Source organism: Mixophyes fleayi, chromosome 2 (genome assembly GCF_038048845.1).
Source record: "Mixophyes fleayi isolate aMixFle1 chromosome 2, aMixFle1.hap1, whole genome shotgun sequence".
Taxonomy (NCBI): Eukaryota; Metazoa; Chordata; class Amphibia; order Anura; family Limnodynastidae; genus Mixophyes; species Mixophyes fleayi.
The window spans coordinates 62,779,592-62,799,689 of NC_134403.1; the positions used below are offsets into that span (position 1 = coordinate 62,779,592).

A 20,098-nucleotide genomic window follows, 5' to 3' on the forward strand; every position below is an offset into this window, starting at 1 on the left:
CAATGAATCCAATATAGAATTCTTCTACAAACATACAACGCCATCAACAAAATTACACCAACATACATCTCCTTACTTGTCTCAAAATATCTCCCAACTCAACACCTCCGTTCTGCACAAGATCTGTGTCTCTTTTCAACTCTCATCACTTCCTCCCATTCTTGGTTACAGGACCTTTTTTCGGTCTGCACCCACTTTATGAATTTCACTCCTTCGCACCCCAAGACATTCCTCTATTCTACAAACCTTCAAGCGTTCTCTGAAAACCCACCTCTTCAGACAAGCTTATAATATTCCTCAACCACCCTCTTAATCTCCCTAGGTTACCCTATTACCACCCTCTACACAGCTAACACAAGACAACAACTCTCTGACCAACATAGTTGTGTGACTGAGAATACAGCTCACTAATTACTTTGTAACCTTTGCATTCTAGCTAGACAAATATTCAATAGGATGTAGAACTTACCCTTGTGTATGAAACCATTGTCTCATAGATTGTAAGCTTGTGAGCAGGGTCCTCTTACCTCTCTGTATGTATGTATTACCCAGTATTGTTTTATTACTGTTTGTTCCTAATTGTAATGCGCTACGGATTCTGCTGGTGCTATATAAATAAATGATGATGATGATGATAGTAGGTAAGTGGATACAGATATGTAAAATCTATACTATGCCGCCACAGTTTTTTGTTTTTATTTTTAAATTACCTCTCTCTTAAAACCGTTAAAGCTGCTTTACGGCTCCTCCTAGCCAGAGTTCAGCCGCTGCCCCATGCAGGCGTTTTTCCTGGGACTCTAACGTCTGTCTCGCAACCTGGACCATAGACAGGGAAGGCAGGAGTGCTGGAATAAAAAGATTAGTCTTCACACTCACACCCCATTCTCCCCTCTGCAACCATTTAAATATGGTTAAGAAATATCAATTTGCTGCCCGGTAAAAACGGCTTCATGTCTGGATAGGTGGAGATGTAACCTTTTGGCAAAATGTTTCATAGGTGGTAGTGCAGCTATAACCAACATAAGCTCCCAAGACAAGGGCAACCCAAATTTGAGAGCTCAATCTAACACTGCATCCTAAATGTGACTCACATTGGCCTATCTGGCCAGCAGGATCACAGGCTATAGGTAGCCCTTTTGGATGAAATCTTCCTGTGTGGTGTGATCAATTATGGCTTACGGAGCAGTCCGATAGTGTGGCTGGAAGTTGACAATGCAAGTGTATTCATTACAAATGCTACTTAAATTACATATGTTCCACACCTTTCTTGCAGAACTAATTCTCCATGCAATAAATATGAAGCTTTACTGAGTGCCATTATAGCAAATTAATTAATTTGATATTTAGATTTGTAAATATCACCAGTGTCAAAAAATAATTTATGTTTGTGTCAACAACCATATTTGTAAATCAGAAGTTATGCTGTTACTTAAAAAGTGTATTGTCACCTCCTGGGCACAGTGCTATGTATTTATGCCCCGAATTGCGAAATCTAAGGTCACACCCCCTTTTCACTATGCCATGCTCGCTATACCATGATATGTCACCCAAGGTACAATATAATATTTGTAATAGCAGCACATAGACACATAAAATAATCACATACTGAGAAATACACAATGATGGTACATTCTATATTGCTCCCTCTTACCCACTTGTATGTTCCCCTGAGTCTTGCTCCCTATCCTCGTTACATGTTTGTTGTTACTGCCCACTGTTATACTTTTATTAAAAACAGGGATATAAGAAATTTGTGTCATATATATTACAGTGGTACCTGTGCAAATCAGGTCACTTTTAATGCACAATCCCAAATATCAACATCTATTTATATAGCGCCACTAATTCTGCAGCACTGTACAGAGAACTCACTCACATCAGTTCCTGCCCTATTGGAGCTTACAGTCTAAATTCCCTAACATACACACACAGTTAAATTTTATAGCTGCCAATTAACCTACCAGTATGTTTTTGGAGTGTGAGAGGAAACCTACGTGTAGGGAGAACACACAAACTCCACACAGATAAGGCCATGGTCAGGAATCAAACTCATGACCCCAGTGCTGTGAGGTAGAAGTGATAACCACTGAGCCACTGTGCTGCCCCACTGTGCAAGATTCAACTCTTTGAATCTAACTACTTGGACACACTCCTCCAGCTATGTTACAGTTATTAATAATTAAAAAGTAAAGTATACTTCATCACCACTGCTAGATGATTAGCGATAATTATAAAAGATAGGGTTTACCTGGGTTTTGGCAGTCTCTTAATATCTCACTTTCCAGAATGCCTGTACATATAGCAACACATATCATACAGTAAGTAATGACTTATGATCAGCCCTATTTCAGCTCATGCCTGTATGACCACATTCTAGACAAACTCCTTATACAACCGGCACTGCTGGTTGTAGTAAAGAATCAGGGATGACAGACACTGTTTTAGAGCTAATGTTACCGTTACGTTCTTTGTTTTGCATTGTTTTTCCCTCTTGTTGAACAGACTACCGTTTAACTTTCATTGTTGCTTCTTACTGTTTCTCAAATTCAAATTGGACAGAGTGCTACATTATGTTTATTTTAGTGTTTACTGTGATAAGGAAATTGATGGACAAAAAAAGTGCTGTGTATTCATTGTTAAGTCATGGAAATTATCACTCTGTCGCACACATTTAGGACAGACTCAAATAAAAGAACATGTTACATGGACATTTAGGTATTTAGCCCCATAGATTTCCACATGAGCCAACACATCCGTAACAACTGTAAAACAATGCAGTGTTGTCACACAACTCATTCTAGCTGGAGTGCTGCATTCTCCCGCTGTCACGCACTGGCTGTTATAACCAGGCCCTACAGATAAGGCATTGTTTTTTAACTCTCCTTTCAACTAAGACCTGTCTGCAAATGCATCTAGTGCTAGAGGTTTTCTATAAGGGAAGCAAAACAATATATTAGACATACATTACAAATGCACACATACTGGTAGAGTCAGGGGCGAACGGAGGATTGTCTCACCCCCCGCGAGAGCTGCTGCGCATGCGCAGCAGCTCCGTTTCTTCAGCGCTGTCATATACAGCAGCCGCGGCGCTGTCTAAGAAGCGTCCGCGGCGGTGCTGTATACACTACAGCACCGCCGCGGACGCTTCTTTGACAGCGCCGCGGCTGCTGTATAGGACAGTGCAGCTATTGCGGCCATTTAGTTAGCGCAGGGGGGGGGTTTCTGGAGACTCAGAAACCCCCCCTGCGTGCGCCACTGAGAGTAATGGACTTCTGACTAAATAAACACTACTGTGTGTGTTTGTGTGGTAGATCATTTAGTTTGTAAGCTCCAGTGGGATTAAAGAACTCAATAAAGTTCTGCATAATATACTGGTACTTTATAAAAGATAATAATACATTATTTCTTTTATGTAAAGATTTGTCCTAATACAGTTACTAAATGTGTAGACAGAGAGGAACCTGCTTATGATTCTGGATTGAATATTTTTTTTTGTGGTGATTACATAAAAGTAGAGTCGGCAAACATGAAGTAAAACTGTCTCTAAACTGGTTTTGTTATCGATTGACTCTATATAAAAAAAAAAAAAAAGAACCCCCCCCTCCCCACCTTTTATTTAGTTTGGTGGCCCAAAATCCAAATTGCATGCAATTACTCCAAAACGACTCAATTTATTATAGAATAGTCTTAAAAAGTACATCAAAGACTAGAAAAACTAAATGCAAAATGTTAAAACTGAATTTTTCATCTCAAGCTGACTTGTTAAACTAATTTTTACTGAAAGTGGTTGTCAGCTGTGGCTTCTGATAAGTGGTGTGGTCCAGATCCTGGCTTCAGGCAATGACAGGGGAAGAAGGTGTCCTATTTGCTACATGAGGGGTACCCTCATATACAGTATAGTAAACTCTCTACTAAACATTGATAGTGATTCAGCGTATGTAGAGAAATTAATTAGACTCTGCACTATCCACAACAGGAGCCAGGGGTAGACCTAGGGGTAAATGTATCATACCCCGGTTTTGTCAACTCCCGCGAGTTGGGCGTCTTGGCAGCTTAAATTTAAAGCGGCGCTGCCTTGTAAAGGGTAGTTTCCCTTTACCAGGCAGCGCCGCTTTAAATTTAAGCTGCGAAGATGCCCAACTCATGGGAGTTGACAAAACCGGGGTATGATACATTTACCCCCTAGACTTTTTTTGGGGGGGACAATTTTGCACAGCCAAGCCCCTATTTCACTCTGATTGCTTGACCCCGATTGGCAATTCCCCCAGTCCCATGATGATCGGACCTCTTCACCACAATTTAGTGGGATGAAGATTGCAGCTATGGGGGGGTAATTGCTCCGATCGCATGGTGGGAGCATGTTGCGTATAGTGCAGTCACAATTTAGTGGGGTGAAGATTGCAGCTATGGGGGGGTAATTGCCCCGATCGCATGGTGAGAGCATGTTGCGAATAGTGCAGTCACAAGTTAGTGGGGTGAAGATTGCAGCAATGGGGGGTGATTGCCCCGATCGCATGGTGGGAGCATGTTGCGTATAGTGCAGTCACAAGTTAGTGGGGTGAAGATTGCAGCAATGGGGGGTGATTGCCCCGATCGCATGGTGGGAGCATGTTGCGTATAGTGCAGTCACAATTTAGTGGGGTGAAGATTGCAGCTATGGTGGGTGATTGCCCCAATCGCATGGTGGGAGCATGTTGGGAATAGTGCAGCCACATAGGCCTGGGCCAGGGGGCAGAATTAGTCTTTGTTTCATCATCTTACCACTTTATATTTGTGCACCTGTTACCATAAAAGAAACAAAGATGATTTAAGATTACTGGTAAAATACACTTCTTTCTTTTATATAGAGGATAAATGGGGTAGAATGGGCCATGGATCTCTATCTTGAAAGAGAGGATGGGGGGCAACAATCCCATAGATTGTAAGCTTGCGAGCAGGGCTTCTCACCTCTTTGTCTGTTTTACCCAGTTTGTTTATTAGTTTACTATGTTTGTCCCCAATTGTAAAGCGCTACGGAATATGTTGGCGCTATATAAGTAAATGATGATGAAAGTGGCCTAGGGAGATGAATTGTAACACAGGGCAAGTAACGCTGAATGGTGTGTATGTGTGGTCACATACTTATCTACATATTCACTTTTTAAAACACATATGAAATACTCATGCCACATGAAATTGGTTGACTTGCATACAGCATGGAAGCACCTTCTGGTATGTAGGCATCCCATACAGTGCATTTGGGTAAACTAATGACAATGTTTCCAGGACTGTCGCAAGACCCTAGGAGGTCGACTAGGGGGCCAAAGTTTAAAGAATGTCTAAAGCACTGAATGAGTGACATAATATCACTCATTCAATCTTCTCCATTTCCCCACGGTGCCCCCATACTTTGAAGCTGCTGCTCCTCCATATCGGTGATGGGCAGAAAGATGAAGACAATTGGCAACACTAGTTGAAGGCTCATTTCAGTCTTCCAGTAAATTATTTATTAAGATCTCAGCAGAGTAATCAAGATTACAGATCAGACAGAGGTAAAGAGCACAAAAGGACAAACCTCCCCCCAGTGTCCAAATCACAAAGATAAAAATGTTACACTGTCTGCATTCCCTTAAAAAGAATTTACTGTAGCACAAATAGGGTTACTGGTTATAAGTGTTTTTTTGGTGATTCTGTGGTTATAATGCCTGGGATTTTTTTTCCACATGCAAAAAAATCTATTTATGGTATGTTTATTTCATGTGCACTAAAAAAACACTCATACCATTTTTCATCTTGTTTTTATTATAAAATGGGTTGTCGGATCCCAGTGGACAGAGTGCCAGTGGTAAGGCTGTCCGAGGAGTGACCATGTTAATTGCCAAAATGCAGTGCCACAGAAGAGCTTCTTAGCAGGCTTTGTCCGAGCTGGTGTGATCTGGCAACCAGTCTGAAGCCATTTGTACCCCTGGAAGAGCAGCTTTCAATAGCTCCTAACATGGTGGCGTTGGAATACTTAGTGCAGAAGGTGAACTTGGCAGCAATAGCTCTGGTGGCTGGTACAAGAACAATCATACGTCATGGGGAAACCTCGGTTTCTGATTAGCTGGTAGGGGCAGTGTCGTCTGATCTTAGGATATATTTACTAAACTGCAGGTTTCAAAAAGTGGAGATGATGCCAATAGCAACCAATGAGATTCTAGATATCATTTTGTAGAATGTACTAAATAAATGATAACCAGAATCTGATTGGTTGCTATAGGCAACATCTCCTTTTTTCAAACCCACAGTTTAGTAAATATACCCCCTGGAGTGGGAAGCAGAGTGATATATTTTTTTAGTGTGGTTTATCTCTTACTTAAGAATAGCAGATAACAGTAATATAGCCCATTAGTTTTGTTTGCATCACGTCTGTTTAAGTGGAACATTATATGATGATCATAAAACTGCATAAGCAAGTTATCTGTGTGACCTGTTCTCTATATTCAATTTCCTTTCCAGTAATTGCTTTACACAGTATGCAAGTGGCAAGGTTTACTTTTCATAGGCTTGTTAATATTAAGCTTGTCAGCTACTTATCACTTTAATAATGGCTTCAAAGGCTACACTTTGCAAACAACTGCCAGAATAACCCTGATCACTACTGTTATCAGCAATGTAACATGTATACACAGTATTTTGGAATGACAATTTGGTATTTCAGACCAATTGGTCACCAGTTCCATTCTTTGCTCAAAATGACCATCAATCCTGATCATTATCCAGATATTGTTCCGGACTGCCTGTTAATCTGGGTTGTTAACGTTCTTCATGTAAAATGACACAGTTATCAGCCCACTGCACTAACTCGGCACCTGTGATCTGGTAACTCAGTCTCTGCAGTTAGCAACTGGATCTGTCCAATTTGGTTAAATGTGTGTATGGTCATATTGGTCACACAGTTTAAATAGACTTAGAAAAAGAGAAGAAAAAAGTTCTGTTGTAGTCATCATGGCACATCAAAGATAACGTGCTGGGTAAACTAGTTTCAAATGTAGGACCTCAGCTTTCATTGTGTGTACACAGACAAGATGGCAATCCATTCCCACCCGTCCTCTGCAGTACAGCATACATAAGAAGTCTTGTCCTGCACAGATTTATAATATGTGAAAGGGGATCTCTACCTGCAGTTAGCAGAAAGTTGTGAATTGGATGATCGCCAGTTAGTTCCGGCTCCTACTTTTCTCCACCTTCAACATATTGTTATGGTTTTATTGGATTTTAATGTTGTTTCAGAAATAGCAATGAATTAGAGATGGAGCAATTCCATCAGTCAATTCACATGCCATTTGCCCAAGTAATTACAGCATAAAATGTCATTATATTGCAGTTATTGCTACATGTATGTATCACTGATTTATAGACCTAATAAAAGATAATAATGCAACTTTGAGGCCAAGTGTAGAATGATTTGTTTCTTAGTATAAGGAGTAATATTGGGCTTTTGAGCTCGTGTTTTCCTAGTGCATGTATTCTGCATGTGCATGTAATCATGTAGATCTAGTGCATATATTCTGCATGTGCATGTAATAATGTAGATTGAATGCATGTATTCTGTGTGTGCATGTAATCATGTAGATCTAGTGCATGTATTCTACATGTAATCATGTAGATCTAGTGCATGTATTCCGCATATGCATGTAATAATGTAAATATAGTGCATACATTCTGCAAGTGCATGTAATCATGTACATCTAGTGCATGTATTCTGTGTATGCATGTAATTATGTACATCTAGTGCATGTATTATGTGTGTGCATGTAATCATGTACATCTAGTGCATGTATTCTGTGTGTGCATGTAATTATGTACATCTAGTGCATGTATTCTGTGTGTGCATGCAATCATGTACATCTTATGCATGTATTCTGCATGTAATAATGTACATATAGTGCATGTATTATGCATGTCCAGGTAATCCTGTACATCTAGTGCATGCATTTGGCATGTAATAATGTAGATCAAATGCATGTATTCTGTGTGTGCATGTAATCATGTAGATCTAGTACATGTATTCTGCATGTAATCATGTAGATCTAGTGCATGTATCCCGCATATGCATGTAATGTAAATCTAGTGCATACATTCTGCAAGTGTAGGTAATCATGTACATCTAGTGCATGCATTCTGCATGTGCATGTAATCATGTACATCTAGTACATGTATTCTGCATGTAATCATGTAGATCTAGTGCATGTATTCCGCATATGCATGTAATAATGTAAATCTAGTGGATACATTCTGCAAGTGTAGGCAATCATGTAGATCTCTCGAAGAGTCATTTACTTCCCATAACTTCCACGAGGCATCCATGAAGTGGTATAATATAATTATTGCAAGTCAACTACATCTGAAGTAATCCAGGGAAGGTGATCCCCCTAAAATGCATATCTACCTAAAAATGTATTACTAGAACTTTGCAAACAAAGAATGTGCAGTAATGACTTTCCACTAAACTTGATCAAATGTTTACTAAACCAATCAGCCTAGCTAGGACTGCTCAGTGACCAAAGGAGAGACTTTCCATTCACCTCTTATGACCTGGGCATGTCTGACTAGGCATCTTGTACTGATGAGCACACGTTCAAGTATTTATCGGGTACACATTTGCACACACCTTGGTTTTGGGACCTATACTTCCTTAAAATGCTACACTATAGGCGTCTTTCCCCTGTCTTGTTTCCCCGGTTTCAGCACCAAGTTTGAAGGGAGGCTGTCACTTTGTACGAAGAAGCACTTTGGCTTTGTGGTTAGCACATCTGCCTCACAGCACTGGGGTCATGAGTTCAATTCCCAACAATGGCCTTATCTGTGTGGAGTTTGTATGTTCTCCCCGTGTTTGTGTGGGTTTCCTCCAGGTGCTCCGGTTTCCTCCCACACTCCAAAAAAAACATACTGGTAGGTTAATTGGCTGCTATCAAAATTGACCCTAGTCTATCTCTCTGTCTGTCTGTGTATGTATGTTAGGGAATTTAGACTGTAAGCTCCAATGGGGCAGGGACTGATGCGAGTGAGTTCTCTGTACAGCGCTGCGGAATCAGTGGCGCTATATAAATAAATGATGATGATGTGTGAACTATTACTGAGCTGTTTCTACACAATCTCGAGCACATATTTATTGACATTTGGCTTATTACCCCTCATTAACTTACCCCTCAGCTCCCCCCCTCCCACATTACTCTATTAACTTCCTTCATCACAGACCCCGGATACCTACATTGGACTATTACCCTCCCATTGGTCACCTCTTTACATAACTTTTCCTCCAGCTCGAAGCCTTCCATGAACCACGACACCACCACAATAATCAAACTATGAGGACAATAGCCACAAAACCACACCATGGCAGTCTCCTACAGCCTGTGTTCCACAACTACGCAAAGATAAGTACTACTTATCTCTAGTATTACTAGGTGGGGGAACTCGTGTTAGTAGCGCGCACACACCTACACCGACCACAGCCTAGCGCAAGAGTGGTGGAGCCAGAACTGTAAGCAAGTAGCAGTTTGTAGATATTTGAAAGTAATACTCCCACAGAGGCTCTCTTCCAGCAGACAGACTACAACATAGTACGGCAAGGTAGCATGTGCTCTTTATGTAAATTGAAGAAATTGATAATGACCTGTGTATGATATGCTTTTAAATATCCTCGAAGAAGAGAAAAACTCTGTAAAGGAACAAAGCATTTCAAGAAAAGTACGTATTGCTGAATCCACAGAAAAAACCAACACGGATCTGTGTCTGAAGGAAAGGCTGGATCTTCGTTGTTGGGGAGAGCAAAGAGATCCTTCTGACTTTTTGGGTTGTCCCAAACTCAAAGCAAGAAAGCTATAGCAGATAAGGTTTGGTTCTAGTCTCAGGGGTTCTGTGAAGAGTGGGAATCCATAGGGAAGTGAATATCGAGATCTAATTGGTAAGCTCTGATTCTATTTTGATACAAATTCTCTTATTCTTAGTTGAGTGCCAGAGCACACATTGGGACTGATCCAAGTCCGGACTCTCGCTGCACAGTGTCCCTTGCGCTAATTCACACTGCCCATGCCCACAAACCTGATAAGGAAAATTAATATTTCAGGACGCAGAGTCCAATGAAAGGCAAACCTTTATTACTGCAGCATGGATATCTAGTTCATAGAAGAATAGACAGCACAGTGGCTTATTGTTGGCACTTCTGCCTCGCCGCACTGGGGTCATGAGTTCAATTTCTGACCATGGCCTTATGTTTGTGGAGTTTGTATGTTCTCGTGTTTGCGTGGGTTTCCTCCAGGTGCTCCGGTTTCCTCCCACTCTCCAAAAACATACTGGTAGGTTAATCAGATTGACCTTAATGTCTTTCTATCTCTCTTCTCTCTCTCGTCTGTAAGCTCCAATGGGGCAGGGATTGATGTGAATGAGTTCTCTGTACAGCGCTGCGGAATTAGTGGCGCTGTATAAATAACTGGTGATGATGATCCCAATATGAATGTACATACAGTTTGTATAGCCCATGGGCTGGCACTTATCCAAATCAATGAACAAAAGCACGCATTACTACAAGACCTTGTACGTACAACTAGGAACACATAAATTGTACCATTACAAGAGAAGTGACTTTTAGTGTCTATTCAGAAATCATTCTCACAGGATGCAGGAAATCTGTTGACTATTTTTATGTACCATATCTTGAGCAATATCTCTTCAATTGTCAACAAAAGATACATACATATGTCAGTTAGCTTTCTATAATCCTAAAATTAATTAAATTAGGACATTGCTTATGTATCTGGAGTTAGTAAGAACAGTATTGTGTTAAAACCTTTTTATGACCAGAGCTCTTCCTTTTTTTTACATAAATGACATCAACTGGGTAAATTTGTTCATCACAATACATAGTCATATAGCAGGAAAAACATATGTTTTACTATTTCCAACATTTACCCACTAGAATGGACACGATCAATACAAGTTCATCGTGTCTACAGTACACTGGAATAGGAAAACATTATAAGAACCTATTTTAACCATCATCTGAGCTTCAGGAAATCATTCTGACTTTCACTCAGCTTTCAGAATGAACTTATGCAAATGACCGCAGTTGTACAGAGTTAATATCCGCTCATATCTGACACTAGAGATTCCTTACAACTGGAGAAGCGTAACGGAAGAGGGAAGAGCCGAACTAATGGCGACCATGTACAGAAAGGGTGTGTTCACGTACATGCGGCTAATTCCAATCGTGTGCTTATGCTTGTTTTCAGCCATATCTTTTGCACCTGCTACAGGGCAGATCACCTGGCCCAGATGTAAATGATGTATGATAGTGATGGCCAACACGGCAGTATCTCTGCCATTCAGATTGGATGTTTTGCAATGCCTTGCACATCTGACATCACTGATGTCATCAAACACCATTACATAATAGAGGGGGATGCTTATTGTGCCATTTTGTTTCTCAGAAGCACTGCGTTCACAATGGATACTTGTTGTTGCGTTCACAATGGATACTTATTGTTAAGAAGGTATGTGAAAATTCATCTTTTACCCTCCATTCTTTAAAGTCTTTTGATCGTGCAAACATACTCATTTTTTTGTGGTCATTTTTTTAATGACTGCTCGCATTAAAGTGTATTGCAATGAAATGCTATCATTTCCAATCTAACTTACCCCCCTTCCCTCCACCCACAAACACACAGCCTTACTTTTTTTTAAAATATTACCAGCAAGGCAAATAGTAACAGCGAAACAAAATCTTATAGACGTTTTCTTTTATTCTGATGCAGATAGAACTGGAGGGAGCATTCTCATGGATCTCCAAACATTTGTCATCTAACAGGATTTCACCAAGCTTGCGTTCCCAAGCAAATTCATGGACGCCTGAAGTAGGGAGAGCAAGTTTGTGGTATAACGTAGAGATGAGACCCTTTGTGGAGTATTGACATAGGCAAAGGGATTCAAAGGTAGTGGGTGATCGGGAGGAAGGGCGAGCTTTGACAATAACATGATAGTGGCGTAGCTGAAGAAATTGATAGAACTGTTTTGAGCTTGTTATGATCTGTCTCTGGGACTCATGTGGAATCTGTTATGTTACCCTGCAGTACCCGTGGAACACCAAAGGTGCCGTTGTTTTTTGTCTTTTCTCACTATCAGGGGTTAACTAGCACAGCTATTTAATCGCCCACACCTGAGGGCCGCACATATATACCTGCTTCTTCCATCCTTCCTTGCTGGTCATTGATGTTCCTGAGCCTGCTAATGTTTGTTTGTCCTTGGACTACCTCCTTTGTTATTTGCTGTTTCTGTGGAGATCCTTTTTTTATTTAGCCAGCTCCTGTTACTCATTTGTACCTTATCTCCTGGAAACCTATCTGATGTCTGTCTGATGCCTGGTCACACTACTAAAGCTGGGTACACACTACAGAAATTTCGACCAACTTTTTATGCCGAGCGATTTTACATCGTTTGATGGTCCGATCGCTCGGTCCATGGACTGCATACACACTAGCCTTGTTTAGGACGATAAAGGGAAGAGCGGACGTCCCTTTAGCCACTTTTTACAGCCATGTTGTCGTGAGCAATGACTGTAATTTCGTACTCACTGCTGTGTATCAGTCGGAAGTTTATACACACTACACAGCGGAAACGAGATTGGAACGAAAATATTAAAAGGTACGACCAACCAAATGAGGCGATAATCGTCCATTTGGGCAGACTTTCGACCATCATGTCACTGCACACACTGACCCGACTTTTGAACGAGCGGTCGTATGTCGGCTGTTTGAGCCGATTATTGGACGAAAACACTGTAGTGTGTACCTAGCTTAACTTATAATTCTTGAAAACTCCTGGCTATTGCTGTTATCTGGCTTCAACTAAGCAACTCCTGTATTTTCATTATCATTTACATCAGGGCCATCTTTTCCATTGGGCACGATAGGCAGGTGCCCGGGGGCCCCATGGGCAAGGGGGCCCCATAGGCAGGGCTCTTAGTTAGAATAAATAATCCTGCAAAAGAAAAAACCTGCAAAAAAAACCTTCAAGGGTCACTATATATATATATATATATATATATATAGATATAGATATAGATATAGATATAGATATATATATAGGGGCCCCGGTGCACGGCTTTGCCCCGGGGGCCCATAATGTTGTTAAGATGGCCCTGATTTACATGCTATTTTCTTATACCCGGAAGTCTGTTGATTTATGAAGTCTGAACTGGTCTCTCTTTATTTTTCACCTGGACTGTGTTTTCACTGTAATAAACAGTTTAATATTTGTATCACATTTCTGGCTTCGTGGCTATAATGATAAGGAATTAGTCTTTGAACAGAACCATAACAGAGGGGATGTGAAAGCGAGATTGAATGGCATAAAATTGATGGAAAAACATAGAAGTTAGATGATTAAGATATTTGACTCCCCGCGAGAGCCACAGACAAAATGCATTAGGGATAAGTCCTGGGGCGAAATCTGGGGAGTTAAATAACCGTATCACAGGAGAGGGTGAGGCGAGAGGCCATACGTTTGAGGAGTCCCATAAGGATAGGAAGTGTGAAATGACTGGATGGAGTAGGGAGCGTTTTGGGCGACGAGCCCTGGAGAGTCATAGGGAAGTGGACGGTGACAGCAGTCCCAGACATTCCACCTCAATTTTAGACCAGACTCTAGAATTTGCTGAACCACACCATAGAACGCATTGAGCAAGTTGGGCGGAGAGGTAGTATTGTTGGAAATCCGGAATCCCCAGACCCCCATCCACGAGGGCCTCTGAAGAACTTTAAGCCGGTCCCGGGGTTCGGTGTTATATTTCTATGTGTCTTGAAGCACCCATGGTTTTCTTGAAATTGTTTTGCTGTTACATCAGGATTGCACATAATTAGATTTTTTGCTTTTCCAATTGAGAAAAATTTGTTGTGACTACACTTGGTCCTAAGCCTGGATTAAAACTTTTTTCATGCTGTAAACACTTTCATAGTATGGTCCCTTTAAGACTGTAGATAGGGTTCCTTGGATTATTTCTCTTGTATCAAGCTTAACGAGTATGATGCAGCTAATACTAGGTACACACTACAGGGTTTTCAGACGATTATCGGACCAAATACCAGTAAACCGATCGTTTGGCCCAATATCGCAGTAGTGTGTACACCTTACACGATGACCGATAGTCGCTCCAAAGCACCAGTTGTCAGTTATTTTGGATGGTTGGAAAAACGAATCATCTCGTTCCAATCACCTTCCGATCCAGCAGTGTGTACGCACTCATTATCACGATCTCCATAGAGTTTAAAAAGTCATGATTTTTTCAGCAATGAACATCAGCTGGTGTCCTGGTAAATAAATGTAGAGTGTTGTAGGTGGAATAGTTCATCCGTTCGGTCTGAGACTGAATATTTTGTTTTAGAGTCACAGAAAGTAACGAAATTTATAATGACATTATCATTGTGGAAAAGTCAAAGTTTATTTTGGCAGTTAACAAATGAAAGAAAAATATTCATTCATTCAGGCACTCTCTAAACGACTATAGAACCAGATGAAGAGCACAGATCTGAAGGTAAATCGTGTATAGTGTGTGCGCATAAATCGCCCGACCGATCGGTCCTTCAGCTGTAGATACTTTCGTTGTAGATAACAGATTGGTAAGAAATTTCCATAGTATGTACCAAGCCTAACACACTGGTTGCTGATTAGACTGTCATAGAACCTGCAGTGGAAGCATATTAGTGCAGAACAAGAAAGAAATAGTAAAAGTCATTGAGCAGACCTATTTTAAACTCAGCAGCACCAGTTTTTACTTTTGCACACCCAGAGTACAATTCATTTATTCTTCACAATGTATTATATAATTTATAATTCAGTAATTTCCAGATACATCTCTTTTATTTCATGACTTATAAATTATCTCTGGAGGGGATTATTTGATAGAAGTGTTGGAATGAGTCCCCTGCTGTGCTCTATTACTGCAGACGCCTTATTCAATCACAGCAAAATGTATAAAATTCATAGCACTGCTATCAGGAGCTGTACAATTATATAAACAGCTCGATTGCAGTTTTTATAGCAAACGCTCGCACTCTAGAAGCTGCACTGATTGATGAGGGTCCACAGCCATTTATTACCAAAGCTGGAGAAATACAAATATAGGTACTGGCACATTCCGCCTGTTACATTTGTGAGATGATGAGAAAGAACAAAGATGAAAGCTTTAGACATTTCTACATTGCAGAGTCCTTCCTTCCGCACTCCCCAAAACATTTCCATATAGCTATAAAAGCAGTGGCATTCTGCCAACCAAATTTACCCAAATTAGCATCCTCCTTGTAAATTCACAATGACCAATCACTGTTATCACAGAAATCGGCCAAAAGGAATTTGGAATGAGTGTGGTCTAGGTGCATACTGAGGAACGTGGTCCTTGTCATGCTGTGATTAGTTCAATGAGCTGGAAACACATCTAACAAATGTCTAAAGAGCTTTCCTTCATTCAGAATTCCCTACTATTGAAATCTTCGCAGTGATGGGCCATTTGGCAGTAAGGGAAAGGATGCTGTTTAATGTAGTAATGTGGGAGTCAGCTTAGGAAAACCATGTGACTGCTGCATGGGGTATGGGGAATGGGTTGATGGTGCTTCATGGTGTGTCTGAAGGAGAACATTTCCTTTAAACATCCCCATTTTGATTTTTTCCAGCAAATATCCAGGGGTATATTTACTAATCTGCGGGTTTGAAAAATTGGAGATGTTGCCTATAGCAATCAATCAGATTCTAGTTATCATTTATTTAGTACATTCTACAAAATGACAGCTAGAATCTGATTGGTTGCTATAGGCAACATCTCCACTTTTTCAAACCTGCAGTTTATATACCCCATAGTATTTGATGGCAGGAAAGAACTTACAGATCCAATCTGGCCTTTTTTGTTTTGGGGTTGTTTTTGTTCTATTTTGTGTCTTTAAATTTTAGGTCTATGTTTTATATAATATAACAAAACTCAGGTGAAAAGTGCAAGATGTTTGAAAGAACATGAAGTTTGGATAGTCTCTGTAATAGGTCCTAACACGTATCCACCTATCCCCATCCCAAACACCTTCCTCTGGCCATCTTTATAAAACAAAAACAAATATCATAGTGCTACTACACTGAGCCTGAATCAAAGTGGAGATGTTGCCTATAGCAACCAGTGAGATTATAGCTTTCATTTATTTATTGCATTCTACAAAATGACAGCTAGAATCTGATTGGTTGCTATCTCCACTTTTTCAAACCCACAGTTTAGTAAATATACCTCTTAGAGTAGGACGTAAGCCCATTTGCATCATATTAAAATGTGTATAGTTAAAATTGCATATGCAGCGAATTTAGATTATATTTTCTAGTAGTGGCTTTATAACTGCAACATAATTGATAAAAGGCCCTATGGTTACTGTTCAGTCATGGAATAAGATGAGCTAGGCTGTACTTAATCTTTAGGCACCCTCTCCACATACAAGTCTTTATTACATGTCCAATGTACATCAAGCGGTGCTACCACCTTCTTTATAGCAGGGGGGGGGGGGGAGAAACGGCAGGCAAGGGAGGAGAGAGAACTGGCGGGGTGAGAGAGAAGGAGAGTGGGGGAAGGAACTCAGAACTCAGAGTCACATACATTCCGAGTATTAAGGGGATGAACTTGGATGGGGTTACTGGGATAGTCAAGTTCCCACTTCACCAAGCAACATAAATGTTAGGGTCATCAATGCTGCGAAATATGAGGTATGTACAATATATCAATCATTAGTCACTCTCCAAGAAGTTCTGCAGTAGGTAAAGCATTCACTAAGAGCCCACATATACAGAAGTGTACCTACACCAGTGACCACTATACTGTCTGTGGAGCAGTAAATAAAACAGTGCAATTACAGATGAATTATATAAGACACAGCTGGAGCTCATATTACACTTTATTATCACACATTTGCCACAACCAGGGCTGCTGAGGGGTAATTCAAGTATCGATGCGGAAGCTTCTGGGGCCCCCGCGTGCAGGTAACTGCGCGGACTGATAGGAAACCACAAGCTTTCTGGTATTGGTCCATGCAATTCCCCAACCTCATTTTCCACTACACATCATTTGGGCAGATGGGGCTGGAGTTGTGGGCACCCCAACTGCCCTGGGTCCCAGCCAGTAGAGAAGGCTCCTCAATATCACCAACTTCAATAATTCATCCTAACAGTGTACAGGGGAAGGAAATTATTTTATACCTATCAATAGCTATTGTGACATGTCAGTGTTTCTTCACTCACATTGACAAATTACCAATTGTAAGTATGGCCCATTAGGGTTGTAGTCATAGGTCTATCAGGCATTGTTGATAAATATACCAGAGCTCCTGTAAGGACATCCACAAAACATGCACTTTTGGCAAGACACACTGTCTGAAATTAGTGTATAATTTTGCCTCGGTACGAACTCACAATGTTGTTAGATTTCAACAGGTGAAATGATTGGTAATGTATAAACAGAAATGGATCCGAGCATACAGTACATAAAATATGCATTATTATGTCAATAAATGTTGAGATACTGCAACAGACTCAGACTTAATGTTGTTTCAGTGATTACACTGGAGGGACTGCAGGTGGAGCTGTTCCTAAATGTGTTACTCTGTATTACAGTAATGTACTCTGTTGCACAGGGAATATTCTAGCTTTGTTCTCATGTTGCTTTTACATGCAAGATGTGTTATGTCTGTTTGCGGAGATAACTAATATCATATTAATATTTAATATTCTATATTTTAATATATAATTTTAAGTTTAATATACAGTAACATTTATTCCAAGAACCTCCCAGTGTGTACCTATTGACAGAATGAAATTCTCGCAAGACCATTAGTGTTTTATTTACAAGTGTGCATTTTAATCAAATTAGATTTTTCTTATGCACACATTACATCAGGGAAGTATTTTGACACTTAAACAATGCAGCTATAGGACACAGTGTTTTCCTTTGGAAAATGGGCAATATGGTGATGATCTGGTTACAAACAGAAGGACTAGAATGTTTCAAATAAAATAAATTGGTTAGTATTATTTCAGACACAAGGAAAATAAAAGTTTCCATCACACATGGACAAATATTTAATATTCTTGTGTCCCATCTGTATGGAGTAGTCCATCTTTCTCATACAGCTCATGAGCTTATGCAGGCTCGGTGCCATTGAAAGCTTTTCTGGGTTCCCATCTGGCATTCAGATTACCCGAAACTTGCACTAATAAGGGGACTCTGCAGGAACTCTACATTTTTGTTTCCTTAAAAACCATGATAAAAATTTCCCTTTAGGAACATACTTTAAAAGTCTAAAAACAAACATACCTAAAAGGACAAAACAGTGCAATCCAGCAATACCTTCCTTAGACTGTATCTGCAAAGGCTTTTGGGTATGAGCTCCAAATATAACTAGTTATAAAGTATGTTCCCCCCCCCCCCATAAGTCTACATACAGTGCTAAGGTACACATCTAGACATACATATGAAAACATACTTATAACAACATGGGTTAGTTTTTTATTGAAAGGCCCAAGAGGTGAGGATGTTGAAGGTCAGAGTTCACTGTGCCAGATTACATGTGCTCCGGGTGGTTCTGAAGACATTTGATAAATTCTGACACAGGTTTTCCCTCGTAGCAAATCTGATATACAGCAGAGAAGAGTGGGAACCTACAAAGCAAGCAGAGGAAAGTCAATAGTGCCTGATGATGATGATGAAAATAAAAATAAACAGTAACGACAACAACCGGTATATATAAAGGCTCTTATGTCTTGTGCATTTAATATATGGACTTACACAAATATATGTATAAGGGCAGGGGGCAGAAGCATATACATTTTTTGGGCTGGGCCCCCTACATTTGTCCTTATGCTCACATGATGTTTATTTTTGAGGAACACTACTTGCTATAGCACTGTTTGCACTGCAGAATACTTTGCTTACATTACACAGTTTGCTTAGTGCACCACATAAGCAACTAAACAAACAATGGAGTGTTATTCTATGCCTGGCAGACACATTGCAGCAACCAAGTAGATTACACAAGTCCCCTTTTATATGTGATGTAAAAAGTTCCCTTTAATAATCCTCTCACTATGTACATATGCACAACAATACTTCAACTACTGTCCACAGTAGCAAATAGGACACATTGTAAAAGCGAAAGTCAAGTGTCTATGTCGTCTAGGGGACAGTAGAGACAACAGTGTCCACGAAAACCATGATACAAGGACATAAAAGTAGGAGCAGATAGAAGGTAGGGGGGTCATGCTCATGAGAGCTTATAGTCTAGTGGGTAGGAGGCAAGGCTGGTACAGAAAGAGGAGGGACATTAGAGTGGGGTTTGGAGCAGCAGCAAACAGTGCTCAGTGTGAGTGGTGTCATGTGGAAGTGTGGTATAGTAAAGAGATGGGTTCTAAGGAGTCTTAAAAGCTTTAAATGTTGGGAGGAGTGTTGGGTTGGGCATGGTAGGGAGTCCCATAAGATGGTTAGGAGAGAAGAGGTGAGCACAGAATAGAAGCAGAACTGAGAGGGAGAGTATATAGAGATTGGAGGTCGGAGATGGAAGAGGGGGAGGTGACAATTTTGAAGTGGATCTAGAGGTACGGTAAGCCAGTGTAGAGAGTAAGAGTGGAGTGGATCTGGAGGTACAGGAAGTCAGTGTAGAGAGTAACAGAGTGGAGTGGATCTGGAGATATGGTAAGCCAGTGTAGAGAGTAACAGAGTGGAGTGGATCTGGAGGTATGGTAAGCCAGTGTAGAGAGTAACAGAGTGGAGTGGATCTGGAGGTATGGTAAGCCAGTGTAGAGAGTAACAGAGTGGAGTGGATCTGGAGATACGGTAAGCCAGTGTAGAGAGTAACAGAGTGGAGTGGATCTGGAGGTATGGTAAGCCAGTGTAGAGAGTAACAGAGTGGAGTGGATCTGGAGGTACAGGAAGTCAGTGTAGAGAGTAACAGAGTGGAGTGGATCTGGAGATATGGTAAGCCAGTGTAGAGAGTAACAGAGTGGAGTGGATCTGGAGGTATGGTAAGCCAGTGTAGAGAGTAACAGAGTGGAGTGGATCTGGAGGTAT

At 40.6% G+C, this 20,098-nt stretch overlaps 1 protein-coding gene and 1 long non-coding RNA gene across 2 annotated transcripts in view; one reads left to right on the plus strand and one right to left on the minus strand.

The window, feature by feature from the left end:
- LOC142141034 (uncharacterized) overlaps positions 1 to 11,505 on the plus strand; it is a 38,573-nt gene extending 27,068 nt beyond the window's left edge. The window contains exon 3 of the long non-coding RNA XR_012688601.1: positions 11,451 to 11,505. This is a non-coding gene — a long non-coding RNA (uncharacterized LOC142141034). The remainder of the gene's footprint in view (positions 1 to 11,450) is intronic.
- Positions 11,506 to 17,871: 6,366 nt separating this feature from the next.
- Positions 17,872 to 20,098, minus strand: part of GPD1 (glycerol-3-phosphate dehydrogenase 1) — a 41,015-nt gene continuing 38,788 nt past the window's right edge. The window contains exon 8 of the mRNA XM_075199119.1: positions 17,872 to 18,693. Coding sequence (XP_075055220.1) covers positions 18,597 to 18,693 — 97 coding nt within the window. The 3' untranslated portion in view covers positions 17,872 to 18,596. The remainder of the gene's footprint in view (positions 18,694 to 20,098) is intronic.